The sequence below is a fragment of the Nyctereutes procyonoides genome, unplaced genomic scaffold (assembly GCF_905146905.1).
Source record: "Nyctereutes procyonoides isolate TBG_1078 unplaced genomic scaffold, NYPRO_anot_genome, whole genome shotgun sequence".
In the NCBI taxonomy this organism is placed as follows: Eukaryota; Metazoa; Chordata; class Mammalia; order Carnivora; family Canidae; genus Nyctereutes; species Nyctereutes procyonoides.
This window is the reverse complement of record NW_026575135.1, coordinates 39664985-39688705: the sequence shown is the minus strand read 5'-3', so window position 1 is coordinate 39688705 and position 23721 is coordinate 39664985. Positions and strand designations below refer to the sequence as shown.

General features: G+C 34.9%; 1 protein-coding gene across 5 annotated transcripts in view; it reads right to left on the bottom strand.

Annotated features, from left to right (window-relative positions):
- NFIB (nuclear factor I B) overlaps positions 1–23721 on the bottom strand; it is a 234621-nt gene that overhangs the window by 50568 nt on the left and 160332 nt on the right. For all 5 annotated transcript variants that reach the window (XM_055302607.1, XM_055302609.1, XM_055302608.1 and 2 more), the window contains exons 4-6: positions 21463–21531; positions 15663–15783; positions 12245–12363 (exon numbers count right to left, since the gene is read on the bottom strand). In XM_055302607.1, the coding sequence (XP_055158582.1) occupies positions 12245–12363; positions 15663–15783; positions 21463–21531 (309 nt within the window). The remainder of the gene's footprint in view (positions 1–12244; positions 12364–15662; positions 15784–21462; positions 21532–23721) is intronic.

Genomic DNA, 23721 nt, shown 5'->3' with positions numbered 1-23721 from the left:
AGACCTTCCTAGATTCTATACCAATATCTTTCAAAAGCCTTAGAAATGTACAATATTTAACTCAGTAATTCTACAGTAAGCGTATATTTATTCCTTTAACAAAATTTCATCAACTATCTACTTGGTGACATGGTGCCAGGGATTATGCTAGGTTTGGAAACAGTAACTAGAACTATACAAGAACACAATAATCAGATTTAAGCACAAAGATCTCTATACGGTGATGATCACTGTGTCTTTATAATATAAAAACTTGCAAACTACTTACACGTCAATAAGCAAAGTAGACATTTAAAATTTGGAGGATCCCTGTGTGGCTCAGTGGTTTAGCACCTACCTTAGGCCTAAGGTGTGATCCTGGAGACCCGGGATCAAGTCCCACATGGGGCTCCCTGCATGGAGCCTGCTTCTCCATCTGCCTGTGTCTCTGCCTCTCTCTCTGTGTCTCTCATGAATAAATAAATAAAATCTTTAAAAAAAAATTGTAGTATGCCTATACTACTAGGGGTGGCATATTATGCAGTCATCATAAAGTAGAAATTGAGTGACATGGTAAAATATAGTTATATTATAAAAATCTATGTGATAGGATTATAGGTGAGTTTTATTTTCTTTTTATACTTGACAGTTGTTTTTTCTAAAACACCCACAAGTGATTTTTATTACAATAAAAAAAATAAAGGTAAAAAATATATTTTTTGGGAAAAATACTGCCTGTGACTCCACAGAGCATTACAAATGGGTAGATAATATTGGATCTTGTTATGTTACTAGTTATTTCCCTTCTTTTTTAAAAAGATTTTTATTTATATATTTGAGAAAGAGAAGGAGCACGAGTGGGGATGGAACAGAAGGAGAGGGAGAAGCAAAACCTCACTGAGTAGGGAGCCTGACTTGGGGCTTGATCCCAAGATCACGACCTGGGTCAAAGGGAGATGCTTAACTGACTGAACCACCCAGGCACCTCTAGTTATTTCCTTCTTAAAGTAAGGAAATACCTTATTGGTCATCTAAGATATTGGATGTTGCAAAAATATACAATGAAATGCTTACATTTAACATTTACAGTTTAGTTGGCTAAAGGCAAAACAATGTATTTTTGAGAATACAAGTGAAGAAAAGAGAATATCTGAATATCTGTTTCTAAAGACTCTTCTAGATGTAAAATTTTATGATTGTGTGGCAAATGTGAATAAGCCTTTCCCACACACTCCAAGTTAACAAAAAGCTCTGAATGTTATGACAAGACATATGGACTTAATCCCACTACAGTAGTTTCATGATGATGCCAGATGATTAAAAAAAATAATTAGCTGCCATGTTAAGAAAGTATCTCCATATATATATATATTTACATTTATCACACTCTAAAATAACTCTGGAAAACGGCAAGCTACGTTAAGAAGAGATAAGATAGCATCTTCAATTAAATTTTTCAATCTTTTTAAATGAAATCAGTTCTTTTTTTAAAGGAGAAAATATGGTAGCCTTCATGTTAAATAAATGAAAATTCTTACTTTAATCACTGAGTTATTTAATCTTAACTACACTTGTGCATATTACTGTATTCTCCAGCAATTTAAAACATTTGTGATAGTTTAAGCCTCTCTCTATTATATATTTCAATCCAAATACGGTAAGCTGCATGCTACTACAAGTCTCCATTTATCACATCTCTATTAAAAAAAAGTCTCCAGGCTACACCTACACCCAATACAAAGTTAAAGCTTAAACCCCTTTGAAGCTCACAAACACCTTCCTGAGACATTAAAAAAAAAAGAAAGAAAAAAAAAACCCTTTGAATAATGAAGAACAGTGCTAAAAGAATAAATAATGAAAAATGAAAACTGCTTTTTAAAAATACTTCAAAATGCTTTTGTCCATTAGGCAATTTCATTTTAACGGACAATGACAAAGTGTCTTGAGTAATGTCAGAAAACCTCATTTGAAAGGAGGAAAAACACCACACAATTATGCAGGATTTGGAGTATATTTTAGTCCCTTATTAAGTATTGGCATAGGTAAATAGCTGCTATTCACTATGCCTCTGGGGAAAACCTCTTGGCTATAGAGGCTTATTAGTGTTAAGCATCTGAGAGCCATGGACTATAAAATAAAATCAATACCGTAACCTTAACTGTAAAAGTCAGAAAGATACTGGAAGAGTTCTAATTTAACAAGATTACAGATGAGATTTCAGAGGAGAACATTTGGGGAAAAGCCATGCATTTAGAAACATTTATGCTACAAGACATCTCAAGGTTTCTGTTGTTACTAATGCTGTTATTATCCTTGCTGGTAATGGTTAGGGTTGATTTAACTGATGTGTTACTTTAGTGGATTTACAGGAAAGTCCTAGAAATGATCTGGAACTTATTTCAAAATAAAATCATTAAATTGAGGTAGTAAACTAATTGCTTAGGAACAATTATGATTTGATGTGGTTTAGTGTGGTAGAGAAAAAAAAAATCATGAAAATGTTAAGGTCGTTAGTTCAGCAGCTCAATGCAAATATGATTACTCTGCACAATATTCTATTTCTCTTAATGGAAAAGTAGTCAAAACCAGTATAAATTGTAGTGTTTAAGTTCAACCTAAATCTATATTTTTCCTCTAACAAATGTAAATGAAGAAAAAAAGAACATTCTGTCAATGAAATTACTATGATGGCATATTTATTATCCTAATGGTTTTAGAAATCACGTGAAATTGATCAGTAACAAAACCTCTATTTAGTAATGGACCAATTACATTTGTGAGATAATGTCAATGAAACAGAATATTGTCACAGGATAATGGTCTCCTATTGCTACATCCCTAGTCATTTAGAGAAAATAAATGTTGCCGTCTGGCTGAGTCATTTATTTTCAAAGTAGGAGACACTGATCCCATAACAAGGTTCTGTTATAATAACTCAATCTCTATCAATCATTTGTTGTACCAGGATGGCGCAGGACAGGACATGTATTTGTAAGAGCTGCACATTCCTCAGCTATAAGGCAAAACATATGGTGCCTCCAAGCATATAAACAGCCCAATTATTGCTTTATTCAAGGAGAGTATTTAAAATAAACACTTTTTTAAAAATTTAGGAATCGGAAAACTTTCTAAATTTTCAAAATGATCCCTGTTAACGAAAGCTTAAAGACTCAAGTACTGAAGATCTAAAAATTATTTTATTCCAATTAATTCAAAATCTAGAATGTTGGACACGAAGGGACCTTAGTATTCAATTCTGTTATTTTACAGATGAGAAAACTCAACATTTACTGAAATTAAGTGATTTGTCTAAGGCCACACTAGTACTTGGGAGTTTCCTGATCACTATTATGGAAAAATAATTAAGTGATTTGTCTAAGTCCACACTGGTACTTGGGAGTTTCCTGATCACTATTATAGTGCTCTAAGCATGAGGCAAAAAATTGAAAAGAAATAATATATGTACATGTATATGTGTGTGTGTGTGTGTGTGTGTACACGTATGATAGTCTAGACTTTAGGATTATTTATTTATTTATTTAATTTATTTTTATACTTTTTTATTCTTATTTTTAAAGATTTTATTTATTTATTTATTCATGAGAGACTCATTTTATTTATTTATTCATGAGAGACTCACACACACACAGAGAGAGAGAGAGAGAGAGAGAGAGAGAGGCAGAGACACAGGCAGAGGGAGAAGCAGGCTCCATGCAGGGAACCCGATGTGGGACTCGATCCCAGGTCTCCAGGATCAGGCCCTGGGCTCAAGGTGGCGCTAAACCGCTGAGCCAACAGGGCTGCCCTACTTTTTTTTTTTTTTTAAGTACACATAATCTCTAGGCCCAGCATGGGGATTGAACTCATGACTCCAGATCAACAGTCATGTGCTTTATCAACTGAGCCAGCCAGACACCCCAAGGCTTTAGGATTATTTATTAACAACATCTTAGTATTAAATGGAAATGAGATTCTTAACATGAGTCCAGTCCAAGGATTGCACTCATGAATCCCTGGAGTCATGAACCCTTCTGATATTATGTGCATTTACCTGTATTTAAGTTTCATTTGTGAGGAAAAAAAAAAACATAATAGAGGTTTTGTAACTAGTTTGCAACACATCCCAAAAACTTGTTTGGAAGGCAGTGTGTAGAGTAGGGCTCTAGAGCTAAATGAACAAGGGTGACCATTCTACCTCCGCTACTTATCATTTCTGTGATTTATGTCAAATTTCTTAATCACTGTAATGATTAGTTTAATGAACTGTAAAATGGCTTTACTTTTAATAGGGTTGAAAAGCAAAATATATATAAAGTCTTTGCCCAGCCCTCAAGGGTAGTAAGTGCTCAATAAACAGCAGCCACAAATGGCAGGGGAATCTGGTTTTCTTCATTTATATGTACTTATTGAACAAAAATTTTAAATTTCTGTAGTTCCTTCAACAAATAAATAACACAGAAAAAAGAGTTAGTATAAAAATAGTTAATAAAGAGGAGCATCTGGGTGGCTCAATGGTTGAGCGTCTGCCTTTAGCTCAGGTCATGATCCCAGGGTCCTGGGATTGAGTCCCACATCAGGTTCCCCATGGGGAGCCTGCTTCTCCTTCTGCCTATATCTCTGCCTCTTTATGTGTGTCTCTCATAAATAACTAACTAACTAACTAACTAAATAAATAAATAAATAAATAAAATATTTTTTAAAATAATATAAGTATTATAGGTTTAAAAAGGCTGAAAATACAAATATGGTAAATGGACAATTTTGGATCCTCATTTAAACAAAACTACCTATAACATATTCTGAGGAATTTGGACATGAAATATATATTAGGTAGTATTAAGGAATTACTGTTATATTTATTACACTGATAATAGTATTGGAATTGTGTTAAAAATAAGAGTCACTATCTATTAGAAATACTTAGAGGTATTTATAATAAGTAAAATGACATAATGTCTGGTATATACTTTGAAGAAAACTCCAAAAAACTGAGAGATAGTAAATGCAATAAGATTGGCAAAATGTTGATAACAGTTTAAAGCTGGGCACATGGAAGTTCACTTTTAAATGCTCTCTGCTTTCACATTTTCCATTACAAAAAAGCTTTTAAAACAGTATGCTTAAACATTCAATCCAAAGCTCTTCTCCACAGTTCTCTACCACAAGCACTCATAGTTTCTATTTTTTTTTAGTTCAAAAACGTTTAATCATGATACTAATATTAAGAGTTGTTTTTTAAAGCATATATACATTTTACTATCTCAAAATTTTGTTTTGACAATTCCTCCAGAACCCCAAAAGCTCATAAATTACTCTCGCATTTTAGTTCCACAAGATCTAACAGTCTCATGAAACTCCACAGAAAAACTGTCCATCTGCCAAGCCATGTTAAGCAGTATTCAAATTTTCCTATTTCTCTGTTTCTCCCTATATTTAGGTAAGTTACATATTTAGTAAGGTAAGTTACATATTTATTCTCTAGATGGGTTGCAGGGTAACAGGGAAAAACGTTAGCCTTTAAAAAAGAAGACCTCAGCTCTGCTACTCATTATCTGGACACTCTGGACAAGACAGCCTCTCACTGATCCTTAGATTGTGTAGCTGTATAAAATTAAGGAGCCGGAACCACATCTTGCTAAAGGTTCTAATAATCTGTGTTCTATCTCTGAAAAATCAACCTCTTACTATATACAATATTTGTAATAGAGTAACTCAAAAGAAACTGGCTTTCTAAACTACTTCAAAATAAACATGACATTAACGTGGAAAAGAATTTGAAATAAAATATTTTACCACTCCAAGAAACTTTGCATGGCACGCTATTATACTGAAGTACACTGTCTCCCATGGGTTTTCCACTTTCCTATTTTAGGCTGTGTTCTATCAATCTAGAGACGCAGCATTAAATAGCAAGCTGTTATTTTTTCAAACTAATTATCCATTGTGGTTTTTCTGCAAAATGCTACACTTTCAAATCGTTAAGTCTCCAGAGCAGAGAAATATGAATATAGCTTTCCCCTACTAAGTAGTATTGGTCCTTCTAACATGTACCCAGCTTTGCCCCATCCAAAATGCTCTTCCTGGTTAAAACACATGAAAGGAGCACAAGCTTCTGTTAATTAGTAGGCAGTGTGAGGGATTCTGACAAAAGTTTTCACCAATAATTTATTGTTTTCCTTTCTGTTTGAAAGATGCTCATGTTGGGATTTTTCAACTACAGCAGTGCAGCTAGAGAAAATGAAATACTCCATAACAAAGGCATCCCTGGGGTTTGCTCTCTAATGGCATCATGATACATGGAGAGGGTCAGGCAAAGTTTGGCAGAACTATATACATTGTTCACTTTTGATAGTTTCAATAATAAGCTAAACAAACAACATAAAACCCAAATTTAAAAATTGTGCTTGAACATTAAATCCAAACCATTTCTTCACATTTATTCATCAAAAGCACTTGTATCTCTGATTTTGTCTGGCTCAAAATTTGATATTTGAACATCTGACATTTAATCCTTGTGATACAAATCTTAAGAATGTAAGGAATTGTTGGTTTTCTCTCTGGTTCCCAAAGGGAGCTTAAAAATTCTTCCAGGAAGATTACTAAGCATTTGCCTTGCCATTTTCTAGGACTTCATTTAATGTTAATGACTCCCAGATAGTAGTTATTCAACTATTTGTAAAAGGCTCCCATATTTCTACAGACATCTTCAGATTATATCATTTGTTGGATTGTAGTTTGGGCTAGAGTACCATTTTCCAAATTGGAACCTAGGGATTTTCCTTCCTATAGATTCTAGAATGGAAAAAAGAAATATCTTAAAGTCAAAAACTTAAACACAGTCAATATCCACTCATGGATAGTCATGTTGATGGCACCCAGCAGTATATTAAACATTATACAAATTCAATCATGAGTTTTAAAAGTTTATATTTTTGTTAAAATAGAATTTTCCAAACCCAGTTGAATGCTCTTGTATCCGGCGTGTCTATTAACATCCCTTAAGCTCACACTAAGAAATGCTGGTCTCTGATTCTGGTTCTATCACTGTATTTCCTGTGCCCGGTTGAACTCATGATGCTAGGCTGGTATTATTATTGTCCAGCCCATGTTCCCTGGAGAATTTTGGTTTAATTCATTAGATATTTAATACTATATCCTCATAGAACTCTATGAAGTGCAAACTGACATTTAGCACAACATTTAAAACTAGATTACTAATGAGAATGTTTGAAAAATTATTAGAAAGAAATCTCTAGGGTTCAGAAATCTATTAAAATTTCAAAAGACTTAACTCAAGAGACTCATTTATGTGACAGAACTGTAAATTTTTTTAAAAAAATTAGTGTTATTTCCTAGTACTCATAGCAACCAGAACATGATGCCTAAATATTGCCTATTTGAGAGTCCAGTATGCATTTTTAAACTACCCTTAAAATTGTAATTACATACCAATATACCACTAAGTAGTGCTAGTTTGTACTCAAGTACCAATGCATTGATTTTTGCAAAAAGATTTACTTCTCATACTGCTTAAAAGTAAGCTAGTTCTTAGGCACGGAGAGAGTCCCCTCCTAGTCCGGTTTACATGATTTATTCTCTGTGAATAACCTTTCTTCATAAATAGTAAAAAATTCTTTTTCTGCTCAGCAGGTCAGGGGCTGGAAATTTAATTTATTCATATTTATGTGCCCAATACCTAGAAAACTTCCTGGCAAATAATAGGCATTTGATAAATTTTAACTGAATCCAATTATCTCAAATCCAAAATGTGTAGTAATTAATAAAATTTTACTGCATACAAAATCTTTTTGAATTTACATTTTATAAAACTAAGATTATAAGTTGCTTAAATACTCATCAGACTGAGAAGCTGTTAAATTTTCCATTTAGAAAGCCCAGCTGTATATTATAAATATATTTACTTTATAATAAATGTCTGTTAAATAGTGTTTCAGGAGCCTTAGATGCAGGCCTAGATGAATCAGCAGTATTAGAATGGCAGTGGCAGAGTGATATTGATAAAACATTGTTTTGAAGGTCCAAGCACACCATTTGTCAGTCTGTTAAATTCCTAGGCATTAACATACAAAATTTAGTCCCACAAAAGTAACTGGAATTAGAAGAAAAAAACAAGACCTATCGCTTCTTTTTCCTGTTTTTTCAGAAGTTACAAAGAAGCAATCTAACGATTTCAAGAAAAGTACATCAACTGGGAATTGAGTTTCTGAATTGCCTCAGGTCACTTAAGGTACACAAGATCTCAGATGGCATTTTTTCTGTGGTACTGGAATAAAGGCAGTTGTTAGCATGCACATTAATAAGCTCATCGGGTTCTATTTTTAAAAGTTTTTAAAAGATTTTATTTATTCACTCATGAGAGACACAGAGAGGCAGAGACATAGGCAAAGGGAGAAGCAGGCTCCCATGGGGACCCAGATACGACCTGAGCCAAAGGCAGACCTCAACTTCTGAACCACCCAGGCGTCCCTCATCTAGTTCTATTAATGTAACCATTAAAATTGAAAATTATGGATTTATCCAAAAAAATCCAAGTTTTCAATAGAAGTAGAAAAAGTCACAACTGGGAAATTCCTAGAAAAGATTAAGGAGGAAAAAATATTCTAGAATCTAGGAAAGGAATATAATAGTGGCTGTGTAGCCCTTTGTTAGTGGCCAGTTTTCTTCCATTTTTGATGTGTAAAACAACACAAATAAAAATATGAATATGAATATTACATAATGTAGATGCTGGTAAATTTGATTTCCTTCTCTATACATCAAGAGAAATGTAGGCAAATTATATAGATTCATACCAAATGTTTAATGCTATTACATAATGCTCAGTCTTAAAATGTTCATGTTTCTATTCTGCAGAATTAAAAATTGTAATTCTTTTATGAGTGGGACATTGTAACTTTTCTGTGTTGTGAAAAAAAAATCAAACCTTCAAACATATAAATATAACTAATTATGTTTATGTTTATTTTACCCTAAAATAAAAATACTTTTTCCATTAAATTATTAAAAGGTACATAAATATTTGTCACTATATGAACCTAGATTTTACATTAAAAATTTGCCTAATGTCTTTTTAAAATAATGTGAGTACACTAATTTGGCTATCTTACATTCTTTTTTTTTTTTTTTTGGCATACTTGGAAAAACTCTCAATGATTTAGATTGGTGTTTCAGATTATAAGGGAAAGTAGAATGTCACATATTGTCCATAATTTTGTTCTCTTTGATTCTTCTATTTCAAAAATCAATATTGCTAAGGGCTATGGCAAGAGCAGATTTTAATGCAAAGTTAACACTAACAGCATACCCAGGAAATAATTAATGGTAAATTTCAAACATTTCTGCCAATTATAAACACAAGCATACTTTAATCAACCAATAAGTAGTTATTGATTACCAATTAGTGCAGGGCTTTGTGGGAGAAACAAGCATAAGACATGTACTAAAGCCATTACAAATATCAAGTGGTACTCAATATGTCCCTTAGAATAGCATCTTCAGGACAGGGAAGTGTGTCTGGAGAACATTTAAAGATGGACAAGAACAACCATGGGGCATTTTATTTTTTTTTAAATTTTAAAAAAGCAATTTTTTAAGAACAAAAGGACTGCATCTGGCTTAGCAAATTTATAAAGATAGTACTGTACTGTCCTCATTTTTTTTATTGTAGTTCAAGACTTCTTCCCACAATGGCTTATTGTGCATATTACAAAGTCTTCAGGGTCTTCAGAATTAAAGTGACAGAGTTTTTTTTAAGCATACTTGAGAACAGATCATTCTTCCTTATGCTTAATAAAATATGCCCTTACAGACTTCTCTAGTAATTCTAGTCATCTTGACAAAAGAAAATCACCAAGACAATACAATGATTTAACAAAGCGAAAGAATGACAGTTTCCCTTCTACTTTTCAAAAATGTTTTATAATATGATTTGAGATTGGCTTTATTCAATAGGCTGGAAGAGGAATCAATTCTTACAAAGTGACACTCTCTATAATAAAGAACACCTACACTTCTGAACAACACACCCATTCCCACACATTCACAATGTTATTATTATTACCATTAGAATCTCTTCCAGAATAATTTTCTGAAGAGCAAATATGGCTTTGTTTAAAGCAAACTGACAATGCCAGTTAAACAAGCAATAAAATATAAAGGGTTGAGAGTTTTGTTTTTATTCTTACTTCTGCAAGTCTGGTGAAAGTTCCTGCCTATTATTTCTTGCCTTCACTAATGAGACTGATGTTCTGCCTATCAATGTTTCATTTGTCCAACAAATATCTTTTGTGCCCCTACTATGCACCCAGGTGCTGGTTACATAACAGCCAAAAAAGATAAGGTCCCTGGCCTCACAGTACAGACAGATTTAGACAATGAATCTCACAAACAAGTATGTAACTATCTACTAAGAGAACCATGAAGGAACAATGCTAGGTGTCAGGAAAGAAAATAGAAGACCAAACTTAGATTGAAATTCCTCAATTTAGGCTGGGATTTGAAAGATGCCCCAAATTTGTGAGATGACGAGTCAGAAGAAGAGAATTCTAGAGGGCATGGCTTAGAGGAAGGTCTTGGATTTTGCCTTCCCAAATATTAACAAAGGAGTAAGCTAAGGTGCAAGAAGCAATAGCAAGGAACATATGAGGGGATTCTGATTTTTTCTCCTAAGAGGAGTGGCAAGTTACTGAGAGATTTAAGTAGGGGAGTAATATAATGGTCTGATGTTTTACAAATTTTGTCTACTATCTGAAGAAGACTTGGAAGGGGCAAGGGGAGGTCATCTCAGAGCCAAAACTCTCCAGCTGATTTTCAGATCCTTCTGTAACATGACCCATGACCTCTCTTTACTTCCTTATACGTACAGTGTCCAGCCGCACAGTACGATATGGCCATTCTGAAACTTCCTCTTACACAGCGTTTGGCCATGGTTTTTCTCTCTGGCAAATCTGCTCCCTTCTTTACCAGTTAAAAATCTCAACATGCTAAAGGAGACCCACCTGACTCAAAGTCCAATTCCTCCATGAAGATTTTTCACTATATTTTTTTCCAGTGGAATAGTTTCTTTAAGTAGGCACCACATGTAGCATGGAGCCCAACACAGGGCTTCAACTCACAACCCTGAGATCAAGACCTGAGCTGAGATCAAGAGTCAGCTGCTTAACTGACTGAACAACCCAGGTGCCCCCTTCACTATTCTTTAAATCCTATGGCACTCTGCATAAAACTATGGAGCCGCAAATAAGTCCTGAATAAGGAACTGATTTTGGCTTTAACTTCTATGCTTCAGACTTATTTGCCTCCTGAGATAATCTAGTATACAGCTCCCCAGCCTCAGATACATAAACTCAAATCACAGGCTAAAAACCATTGATAAAGAGATTTTTCTTTTACATTTTAGTTAAATGTAAAATTTGATTTAAATATGATTTTCAAAAATAAATAAATAAATAAATAAGATTTTCAATTATTTTATATGCTGCTGATATAAATCACATATGCACACAAACATACCAATTAGACATTGCAGTTAGTTCATTTTTTTTTTTTTTTTTTTTTTTTTAGTTTCCATGCTTAACAGTCTTCTGCCAATTGTGGCAAAAAGGCATGAGGATATATGGTGAAATAGATTTAACCCAATAAACTTTAAAAAAGAAAAAGGGCTAAGTCTGAATTTAGCCAAATAATACCTACGAAGTCATATTTTCCCCCAAAGCTGCCCCACAACTGGGTTATAGTCTCCTCCAGAAGGAACAACTAGATTGACTCATACACAAAGTTTCTTACATTACAGTTATATTTACTGTTTATGCTGTACCTATTTCCAAAAGGAATTATGACTTCCTTTAAATGGGTATGTTCAGTAACAGGCACCTGAAACCTTCTGGAAGTGTGGCTCCTCCCTGAAATAGCCGATACAGAGTAGCAAATGATCTAACTGGATCAGAATTTGGGGTTTTGCTCAATCCAACCAACAAATGCAGACAAATCAAAACCAGTCACACATATAATTGGGGATTCTAAAAGATCATTCATTCTGTCTGAGGGAAAAAGTCCAACATGGAAAATAGGGGATTTTTACAACTTTGGTGACATGTAACTAGTACATTATCTTAAAAATAATTTTACTGCAATCATTTTATGAAGATGATATAATCCATATTGACTCAATTATGAAATTCTGGCTAAATGAAACCTAATAAACTGATATCCTACTTGTCCCCAGAGGAATCACCTTATGGCTTACCTTGATCTCTTTCATGCCATGTTCGACTGCCAGCAGCTGGTGAATTCGGAGATGGGTAGAAGTCTCCTGTAGGACTTGGTTCCATATTTTCATCTATGGATATAGTTTTGGGTCTTTTGCTGTTAAAATATGACAACAGTTACATTAATGGGATATCTAAGTAGGCTGTAGCAGATGAAAGTGTATCATTTGAGAAGATTCTTAGCATGAAAATTTCCATAACACAGGTAGTAGCATCTCAGAATCATTTCTGAAATAATGGAGATTATTCAATACTTCAATTCGAGTAGCAAACACTTTTCATTGTATAATATTGCTTATTTCACCATATCATACCTGTACCTCCCTAACAGATATGGTGTTTATTATATTTACCTTTTAAAAGGTGTTTCCAAAAAATTTCTATTGTAAATAGTGAATTCTTGATATGTGTACTAACTTTAAAATTTAGACTGTACCTGACTCTTATCATTATTATCAATGCTAATAATATTCATTAGCATTGCATTTGCCATAACAATGTAATTCTTTCACATTAATTCAAAGATAAGGCAGTAGAACGTGAGCTTTGGAGTAGAATCAGTCTAGTATCAAATCTTGACTAGGCCACTCACTACTTCTTAATAGTAAGCTACTTAACCTTTCTAAACTCAGTTTAATCATTTGTAAAATGGAAATAATAAAACCAGTTCAAAGAGGAGTGGTTGAGAGGATTAAATGTAAAGCTCTTAGTTAATGGCTGGCAAATTAGAAGATACTTATTAAATAGTAATTATAGGTAATAACCATATAATTAATAATACAAAAATTTTGTAGTACTTTATTGATTATAAATTATTTCATATATTCCTCTTTATATTTTTTCAAAAAAGTTAGGTTAGTGATCTTTTATTTTCAAGATCAACCATAAAAAATGGGTCATTGCCAAATTCAAACCAAACAGTATACTTTCAAAATGACACATTTTAGGGACTCCTTGGTGGCTCAGTTGGTTAAGGTCCATCCAACTCTTGATTTTGGCTCAGGTGATGATCTTAGGGTCATGGGATTGAGCCCTGCATTTGGCTCTATGCTGGGTGTGGAGCCTACTTAAGATTCTCTCTCTCCCTCCCCAACCCTCAGCATGGCCGACTCTCAAAAATAAATAAATAAAAATTTACAGCTATGTCATGGCACAGGCCATCTTGCATGATATTCTGCTATCATATATTTCCACTAATATTAAACAGTCAAGTCTGACTATGAAAATGGATTTTTTCTTTTAAAAAAATCTTATAGAAAAAAAATCTTATGTATATCTCTACAGGTAAAAACCAAAAAAGATACTCTCTGAATTAATTTTATGCAGTGATAATAAACATAATGTCATAGGATTTCAGAGCTAGAACTGACTTCATAACTCCGAAATATATATAAATCAGTTCTCCCTTTTTTTACAAATGGGGAGACAAATTTGGAAAAATTCAGTGAATTTCCTAGGGCATGCTAGTGGAAGCAGTCTGCCACAAAGTAAGGACTTGGACTTCCAAAACTGTGCTCTTTTTACTGCACTGTTTCCAAATCCTAGAAGCATGTGTACATATTCACAGATGTACCTGTGATTAATATTTGACTCACAACTCCCAGAGTATTAACATGATATAGATGATAGCAATTTTAGACCATGTAAAACCACAGTGGGAGTAAATAATAGTTCTTTAATTTATTCCTATGGTATCCAAAGTTAGAATATACAGTTTTTAAAACTCTCCTTTAATCTAATTCTCTCACAGCTGTGAATCAGTAGTAAATATGTACAAAAGACTTAAAGTGAGAGAGAAAAGACTTTCATAAGAAAATAATAGAGAAATGTTTTTGAAATCTTTCTCATTCTGAATGGCATAGTATCTGAAACCAAATGACCATGAAGAAAGATCTGTGTTGACAACATACTGACCCACTGGACCAAATAAAAACGTACTGTTCACATCTCAAATTTAGAAAAACGAAAGTATTTTTAAGACCCAAATATGTCACAGACCATCTGAGTGACAATAAACCAAATTCCTTGCTATGTAACCTAACTATATGAAAATGCAGTTTGACCATAAATGATATAAAATTAAACTTAGTTAATATACAAATGTGCATAGCCCCATAATTCAAATGCAATTTACTTTCATTATTGATAACAGCATAGGAAAATGATTACCCAGATATTCTTTTAGTCTTAAAAAATGGATATTATACAGCAAAATGTTTTGCTCTGGAATTCATGTACACTCTTACATTTGATCATGGGTATATGTAATGTTCTGAAAATGAGATAGATGGATGTTCATTTATATAGAAAATCCAACTCAAAAAAAAAACAATAAAGCTATAATATTTAGTCATCTTGCTTCTCAGTAACTCAGTCCTTTTCTAGCATTCTAGAGCAGTGGAACGCATCATCACTAAATCCTATGCATAACAACTTTCCAATCTATTTATCCCTCATTTAAATAGGAAACCTCTTTTTAAACTTCTGTGGGCCTCAAAGTTGCAATCAGAAGGTCAAGAGAGAAAAGTGAGAATGTCAACAGAGAGCTAAAAAGTAAAGTAACCTCACTGTAGCTCTTCCCGACAAAGGCTGGTCAAACCAAATCTCAGAGCAGGTAATATTTTCATTGGTAACTGATAATCAACTAAATTATTTTTAAAAATACCAATTCCCTGAAGACATTAGCCAAGTGTGGCCTAGAATAAGGCTTTTACTTCTAAGGTTAAGCAGATGACACATTTTATTTTTCATGGTTTCATTATACCCAGATTGGATATGATATTAGAGAAAAGTTACCAGGATGGATCAGTCATAGATCAGGGCTCTCTGCCATGATAACATCATTTTTTTTAATTTTTTTTTATTTATTTATGATAGTCACAGAGAGAGAGAGAGAGAGAGAGAGAGAGAGAGAGAGAGAGGCAGAGACATAGGCAGAGGGAGAAGCAGGCTCCATGCACCGGGAGCCCAACGTGGGATTCGATCCCGGGTCTCCAGGATCGCACCCTGGGCCAAAGGCAGGCGCTAAACCGCTGCGCCACCCAGGGATCCCGTGATAACATCATTTTTAAAGTCACCAAAAGATTTAGTAACTTTGCAGAATTATAATATTTTATAGGAGCAAATAAAATAAGTCATATATTTTACATGAAGGGAATATAGTTCCCTTGTCCCACCCAAAAGATTTTTTTTTACTGCTTTGAAAAATTACACTTAATTTTCAAATATCAAAACAAATGTAACCAGGTAAGATTAAAAATTTATGTAGAATCAGTAAAAAGTCTTCATTCTTGGCTTTGTTTCCCCGATCTCTTTAACTACCTACCTATCTGTCTGTCTACCTATCTACTTATCTGCCTATAGACTGAGAACAAGTACAGCTCCTCTTTCAGTTACCTGCTTGGTGGAGAAGACAGTGACCTCTGAAGATTGACCCCCGAGTTCATGTCATGATAGTATGGTTGGCTCGGGATTTCTCCAATTGGGAAGTTGACTCCAGTTCCCTGGGTTATGGGTGCTGGGGAATAAAACAGAAAGAAATATCAGGAATGATTTTTACACTTATCTCTATTTGAATGTAATAAGCTAATACTTTCCACGCCTCCCAACAAACTCTCTTTACTCTGAGACTCTAATAGCAACAGTCCACCAGGGTACGACTTGAAGAGCTTCCTCACAACACCAGTGTTCAAGTCTAGAAACTTGAGGCACTCAGACTATAATCATGGTGGCCACTTCCCCTATTCCTACTCTCCAACCTTCTTCACTCCCTCCTTTGTATTATTTGTCACTACATCTGTCACCACACTAGTCTACAGATGTGTCAGAGGAAACATGTTTCCTATTGCTTAGCACCAAGATGCTTTGTATTTAGATGGTTCTCAAAAACCATATCACTGTTAAATAATCAGATTACAATATTAACATTAATGTTAGACTGCACTAGAAATCATATGAATAATTATTTGATCTAATGAATTCTTATGGTAGGGCAGGTGCACAAGTAAAATTGGCAAATGTGAAATAAGAGCCAAGGTTTTTTCCTAAAAATACATACTCGTGTTTATATATGAATAGTTAAGTGTGGCTTTATTCAATAGTTAGGTCTGTTTTTTTTTTAAGTCTATATGCCCAACTTTGTAAAAATCATTTATATGTACTCACAAAAATTAAAAATAAATTATTAAAAATAAATAAAAATAGATATACTTTAAAGCATTATTTTGTAAATCAAGAAACCTTTTTGGGTTTGCTGATGTATTTTGAACTGAGATTTCTGTATATAAGTACTGGTTTTGTATAATGGGTTACATTTGTTCGAATTTTAAAAATTCATTTCTAGACATCTTGAATAGATCTGTGAGACAGCATGCTGTATTAGAATGGTAGAGTCTTGGGAAGTAGCCATTTAGTTTGAACCCCCTCTGCCACTTCTGAGTTATGTGCCTTAGCTTCCCAAGCTATAAAATGAGAATACTAGTCACCTACCACCTATGATTATTTTAAGCATGAAATAAGGTAAGGAGTGATCAAAGCCCAGCATCATGCCGAAGCACATAACAGGTATTCAACAAATGGTGAATTTCCTTCTTTCCTTGAGTTCTTCCCCGTATCTCTTCCCTGGCAGCCTAGAGTGGTTAGCATAGAGTGAACAGTTCAAAACAAGCTCATATCACATGAACAGTTATAAATGAACCTATTTGTTGAAAGTCTGTTCATTCAACAAGTTGTTGTTCCTGTCCATTACTGGCAGGTGCTACAAGGGATACAAGATAGTTCCTGTCCTTAACAAAACAGATTGGGCAAAAAGCTGGGTAAATAAACCACTAGTGAAAAAATAGAAGTACCAGCATAATGCAGATTAAAATGAAACTGCCCAAATGAATGACATCACCAATAAATACTATGGAATTTCATGGAAGAAGAATCCAATGCAGGCTTGAATGATCCAAGAACTCTGTGGAGAAGCCATACTGTGCACTAGAGAATGAGAAGGGTCTTAAGGGGAGGTCATTCTCAACAGAGGTTAGTACAAGAGCAGTCATAGGCAGAGATAGTATGCAAGGTGACACCAGGCAGGTTGGTGTCAAAGACGGTGCTGAAGAATTCTTCCCCCTCACCACCCCCCCCCCTTTTTTTTTGGTCAGGCCTTCAAAAGCTCTAATAAGAGAAAGTGTGTCCTGGGGTTGTGGCAACAAAACTCTACAGCCCTTGTGATTCACTCTAAGAACATATAGTTACTTATTCTTCCTCTCTCCCAACTGCTTCAAATTGAATACATGATTCTGAAAAGACTGCAGATTTTCAGGGAGTTTTTCTTACCCAGAATTTTAATGTGTTCACTACATGTGTTTGCCGTCAGCTGAATTGTATTTCAATATCAGGTTGGCCAAGATTTACTTAAAATATTTTTTTAATTTTTATTTATTTATGATAGTCACACAGAGAGAGAGAGAGGCAGAGACACAGGCAGAGGGAGAAGCAGGCTCCATGCACCGGGAGCCCGACGTGGGATTCGATCCCGGGTCTCCAGGATCGCGCCCTGGGCCAAAGGCAGGCGCCAAACCGCTGCGCCACCCAGGGATCCCTACTTAAAAATATTTTTAAGAAAGTATGATTAAGAAACACATGTGTCACTGCAGATAAGTAATCAAAGAACATACGATGAATATCCTTCTTCTCTTATTAAAAATTAAATCAATATATACAAGGTTAGTCTCAGCTCCAAACTTCTGGAGTTTATGCCTGCTGCTAAACTATTCTTTTTTATATAATGCACTTTAACTTCATGTGACACAGAAAATACTTGTATTCGATGTCACTATCCCAAATGGCTTGAATTCTTTGGGCAGCTAAACTGTAACTGGTTATTATGGCTTAAGGTACACGGGAGGTTAAAAAAAAAGTAAGGTAAGAAATCCCACAGTAACTACATACTTTAAAGTTTATTATTAGAACCATGTTCTATGTGACATTGGAAAGCAGGGTATGTGGAAAGCAGGGAGGCATTTGAGGGACTCCCTGAAAGTCGGTAATCCATCCAGTCTCCTACAACAGTAATGGATACAATTCAAAGAACTGAATTACTAACAGGAAACTTACAAGTTATAGCTTACATAAAGTATTTGCAATTTACTAAGCCATGCAACATTTAAGCAAAGATCTGCAGTTTGTATTTCATACATACGGCTTAGTAGTCAACACAGATTGCTTTGCCATAAACATACTAGATGAAATTTATAGTAAAATAATAATTTAAAAAATCTTTGGAAATTTTGTTTTTCTAAATTTTGTTGCAGAAGGATTGTTACCGACTAGCAAGACAGTAATAAAAATAATTTAGTCACAGGTTTATACAGGAGCATTGCAAAAATCTAGTGTGCATTCTGACATTAAATAGGAGAATACATGAAGAAGAGTAGATTAATAAGAAACATGGTCAAATTTGAAAGCAGCACTCACCAAATGTATTTAATAACAAAGAGAGTTTGTGAGCCTGGCAAGTCCCAGGCTGATGCTCCTGCTTAAAAGTCTCCGGAAGAACTTACATCAAATCCAAAGATCAGTGTTATCACCTCTCCCAGAGAGCTGAATTCTGAAGGTTGCAAATCATGTTTAAGAGGCTGCCAATATCCTCTTAGAAATGAAGCTCCAAAGAACTTCAGATTCTAAGGGTTAGAGGCCAACTCTTAATCTCTCTCATTGTTCTTGTCACCCCAAAAGCAGATCCTAAATCAACTTTTAAGATGGAGATAATATCATTCAACAGAAAGATAACTATCCTAAAACTGAGGAGCTTCATTAGCTAAAGTCAACAGACACATTAGTGGGTTATACTAGTCAAACCCTGGAGGCCAGAAACCATTAACATACTGTAAACCCTCAAGAAGTCAGAATTTGTGATATACAGCATCGGGATTGTGCTGAAGTTTCTGCTTACTTAGCAAACCCATATTTCATAAACAACCAAGTTCATCTGTATAAATAAGATTACGATGTGGATATATTAAAACACTTAGGAGAATAACTTCTCAAGCATTTCAGCGACACCTATTTACATACAGAGTAGTAAATAAATGTTTGCTGAATAAATTAATGAATGAATATAGATAATCAATATCCTAATTATAGATCAGTAATGTGTGTTGTAACAGGTAACTTAAAAACCTCTAAGAGATGACAGTGTAAGCTTTAAAAAAATCAGTATATTAAATTTGCCTCACTTTTGAACTGTTCTAAAAAGGCATTTAAGTCTTTATGTTTACATTCAGATTTTTCAAAATATCACTCTGGGCTTTTATTTATTTATTTTTAAAGATTTTATTTATTTATCCATGAGAGACAGAGAGATAGAGATAGAAAGAGAGAGAGAGAGGCAGAGACACAGGCAGAGGGAGAAGCAGGCTCCATGCAGGGAGCCTGACGTGGGACTCGATCCGGGGTCTCCAGGATCACACCCTGGGCTGAAGGCAGGCGCTATACTGCTGAGCCACCAGGGCTGCCCCACTCTGGGCTTTTAAATGTTCTATGTAGCTACCCTTCTATAGTGTCTAACATGATGTTACCTATAATGAGGAATGGATAATACTTTCTAATAGATGACTTCAGTCCTTCTCATAAGAAGAAGGAAATATATCATGAAACTTAGGAAAAGACAACTTTAAACAAATAATGTTAATAATGTCTCATAACTATAGGAGAACAGTATAGGGAAAACACCCCTGACACACACACACAACCACCCCCACTTTCAAATTCTCCCTTCCTTACATGATGCCAGAAAGTGGTAATGAGGGATCAGGCACGTTCCTTTCCAAATTAAAAATAAACACAGAAAACTTTCAAATGTCAGAGGCCTTCCATATCACATTATTGATCGGGAAAAACAAGTAAGACACTGCCTTGGTCAGTGGAGTAGACCATCAGAATCCTTCTGTTCCACAAACATGAACCCTGGAGATGCTGGGATATAGGATATTATATTAGGTTTTGGTTACCTGTGCTGCCCTAAGTAAACAGATCCATGACAGAAGACTTTGGGGCATACATTTATCTACTGCAGAATATGTCAAAGGGTTAAGTTACTAAAGGTCTTAAATGTTCATGTATACAACTCCGTGAGATACATGCTATTTGCACTGGCCACCCTAGAAAGAGGAACTATTTAAGAAAACTATAGTTCGAAAGACACAGTCACCAGCTAGGATGGGGGATTATTTCACTGACCACAACTCTAACACACTATCTAAACTTATCCCCAGTAACTTGCTTTATTCTTTTGGGATCATCATAATTCTTGTTCAAGATCTCTGAACTTGACCCAGATGAAAAACACAACATAAACGAGAACAGAATACCACTACATCATCTGAGTAACGTCATTCCAAATGGTGATGCTCTCTAACAAAATATCGGGTAAAAATACAGCCTTCAAGGTTACAGAAATAAGCTAAATCAAAGAGAACAAGAAGAAATGAGTCACCTCCTTTAACATCATCAATGCCTCGAGAGCTACATCTCAGGTATATTTGTATACACTAGTAATACATAAAAGACTTGAGTTAGTAAACTACTCCCTTGCTTATAGGTAGCTGGCCAGGTGAACTTAACCTGAGAAAAATCTCATCCAGCCTGTCAAGAATGGTGTCTCAGGTGAGGTGGCCAGTTAAAAACAATTGGACATTGTTTTGGTTCACAATAGCTTGCTATCTATATCCAAACTACAATCTGCAAAGTTAATTTCTGCATCCCTCTACACTCTGCATGTTAGTGTGTATATCCTGTACATCTCCAAGCCCCCACCAAAACGTTAGTAAAATGAAAAAGCACTTATCTACAGGAAACTTATGTGGGTTATCATAACAACATGGAGTACATTTAATTAATCACACTTCCTTTGATATAAATGACCATCTATGGTCACAGAGAGAACAGCGAATTAAATGAATACCAATAACACAGCAATCAGAACAACCCCCAAATTATTTTTGTACTACAAAAGTTTGATGATCTAAATGCAAGCATTTAAGGAAATCCAACAAAATATACTCACTTATGATTTCATCAAAAAGATGGAGATTTTAAAACTCAAATTTTCCTAGTAAGTCGTTATTCTTAATACTGTATTGAGGGTTCAAAATATAAAATATGTTAAATCATACTGTATGATTAAATAATAACAAAACTATTTACTTACTTCTGGATACCCTCACGAGTTCAGATACATTGAAGACTCCAGATTTTACAAAACTATCCTCCAGGTAACCTGAAAATAAATATCCAGAGGAAAATAAATATCCAGATCAGCACAAGCAGGAAGCAAATAAATGATTAAACACTAGGATTTGTTCAAGTGTTTTTAAACCAAAGGTTAGAACAAAAACCAAGTCTGCTTATAACAAACACGAGTAAAAGCAAAACTCTTCGAATGCAATCCGGGGTCTGTTTAAACAAAAGTAAGAAGTTTAAGTGCCAAATCATTTCCTAGGAAAATTTCTTCTCCGCTTTCTAAATGTACAGGGAAACTGGTATGGTTTTATTTGCCACAGCCCATGCACAGAGAATTAAGATTCAGGGGTTCTTACTGAATGCACTCAGCTCAGAAGCACCTGGTAGACTAAAGTCTACTCATTTAAAAAAAAAAAAAAAAAAAAAAAAAAGAAAGGAAGAAAAAGGAAAACCACAACCACAATTAGAACCTTGTTGGAATTACTTCAAAGATCTCTTGAAACCACTGTTCTCTCACAAATCCTTCCCTGATTAAAGAAAAGCGAGCTGCTGTTACCAGCACTCCCCCCCCCCTTGTTCCAGGGTCATGAATCACACAAAAGCAGAACTTGTACCTACAGCAAATACTTTGCATCGACCTATTTCCATACACCTTTGATATACTTCGCCTGATTTCACTGCCTGCTTATTCTTGCTACTACTACTTCTTGGACTCCCTTCATTTCAAGAACTGCATACTTTTTCTAGTAACTGGTGATAAATCCAGGCCTCCAGGAATTCCACATGACCCTTGTGTGACATCCAAGTACAGGGTCCCCAGTGACTGTGGCCTGCCATGGGTTTTGGAGCCTGAGTAAGTTCAGTGCTGTTTGGCATCTGGTCAAGCTGTGTACAGGATCAGAGATGAGGACTCCCACAAACACCAGTCACGTCCCCAGCTTCTCATTGATACAAAGGAGGTATACAGAGGGACACAATATCAGGAGGGGTATGGTTACTCTCTGCTTCCCAGGAAGAGAGTAAGAAAAGCCTGAGAACCCCCAGAATTCATGTTTCCAGGAAAACAAGCTCTAGAATCAGAGAACTGGCAACTGGAGCAGATTTTACATTAAATTTTAGGGCTGACCAAGGGATTTGATTTGGGGCAAGAATATGAGTCACAGGTGGCTTAGCTCTGAGAGCTCTTAAATCAAGGAGCTGGCATTTGACTCCCAATCACTTGATCAGTGTGAATCCTGGTCATGTTATTAGACTCTTGGGGGTCTCAGATTCCTCATTTAAAAACCAGAGATAATAAAATTATTATGAGTGATAAGTGAGATAAAAATATGAAATCCACAGTGGGCACTGATTAAATGTCCCCAATAAGTTAGGACTGGCCAGTTGGGTCAAAATCACCCACACACTGAAAGGCACACACTGGATTCCAGACACTCTCAAATTACTCGTAAATCTTTATTTAGAAATTTTACCAGAACAAAAGCTACTACAACACTTTTTGACGTAGCATGAAAAGATAGAACATCATTCAATAAGCTTATATGCTTCACTGTTGTGAACCTATGAGCGTTGCGTGTCTGAACACTGTATTGTACCCACTGTTCACCTTCTTTAGAAGCAGAACAAAAGAGTATGAAGGAATTATGAGATCTCAGCTGGTGATAAAATTTAGATATTATGTTACATATTACTTCAAAAAATATACATTTTAAAGAGGATAATGACAAAATGTGATATACCTGTATTTGTTTTAAGAAACTCCTACTTCTCAAGCAACTTAATTTTTCACCACATTGAATTCATCTCAGTGATTACTGAGAAACTTTTAGGTAGCCTACACTATACAAGCTGCTTAAAGCCAAGAAGACAAAAAAAGACAAAGACTCCCTTTGTGTGGTTGGGGGGGAAGAGATACTTTCAATTTTCTGAACCATGGTAGGTTATCATCATATAAATCAACAACAAAAGCAATACACATCTTTGTTAAGTATAACAAATTATACTTCATTCCAGATACAGTAAATGTAAAATTTTATATTTGGCAAATACATGAAATACAAAGACCTTATTTATCTTGATGGCAGCTCACATACTTAACCAATCAGACAAGACTATTTGTCCTCACCAAATGTACCCTGTTAATGCTCGCCCTCCCATCTTTCTCATGCAGTTCCCTCCCTCTCATCAGATGGCTCTCTGTGTGCCCTGTTCTCATCCTGTAATGTCC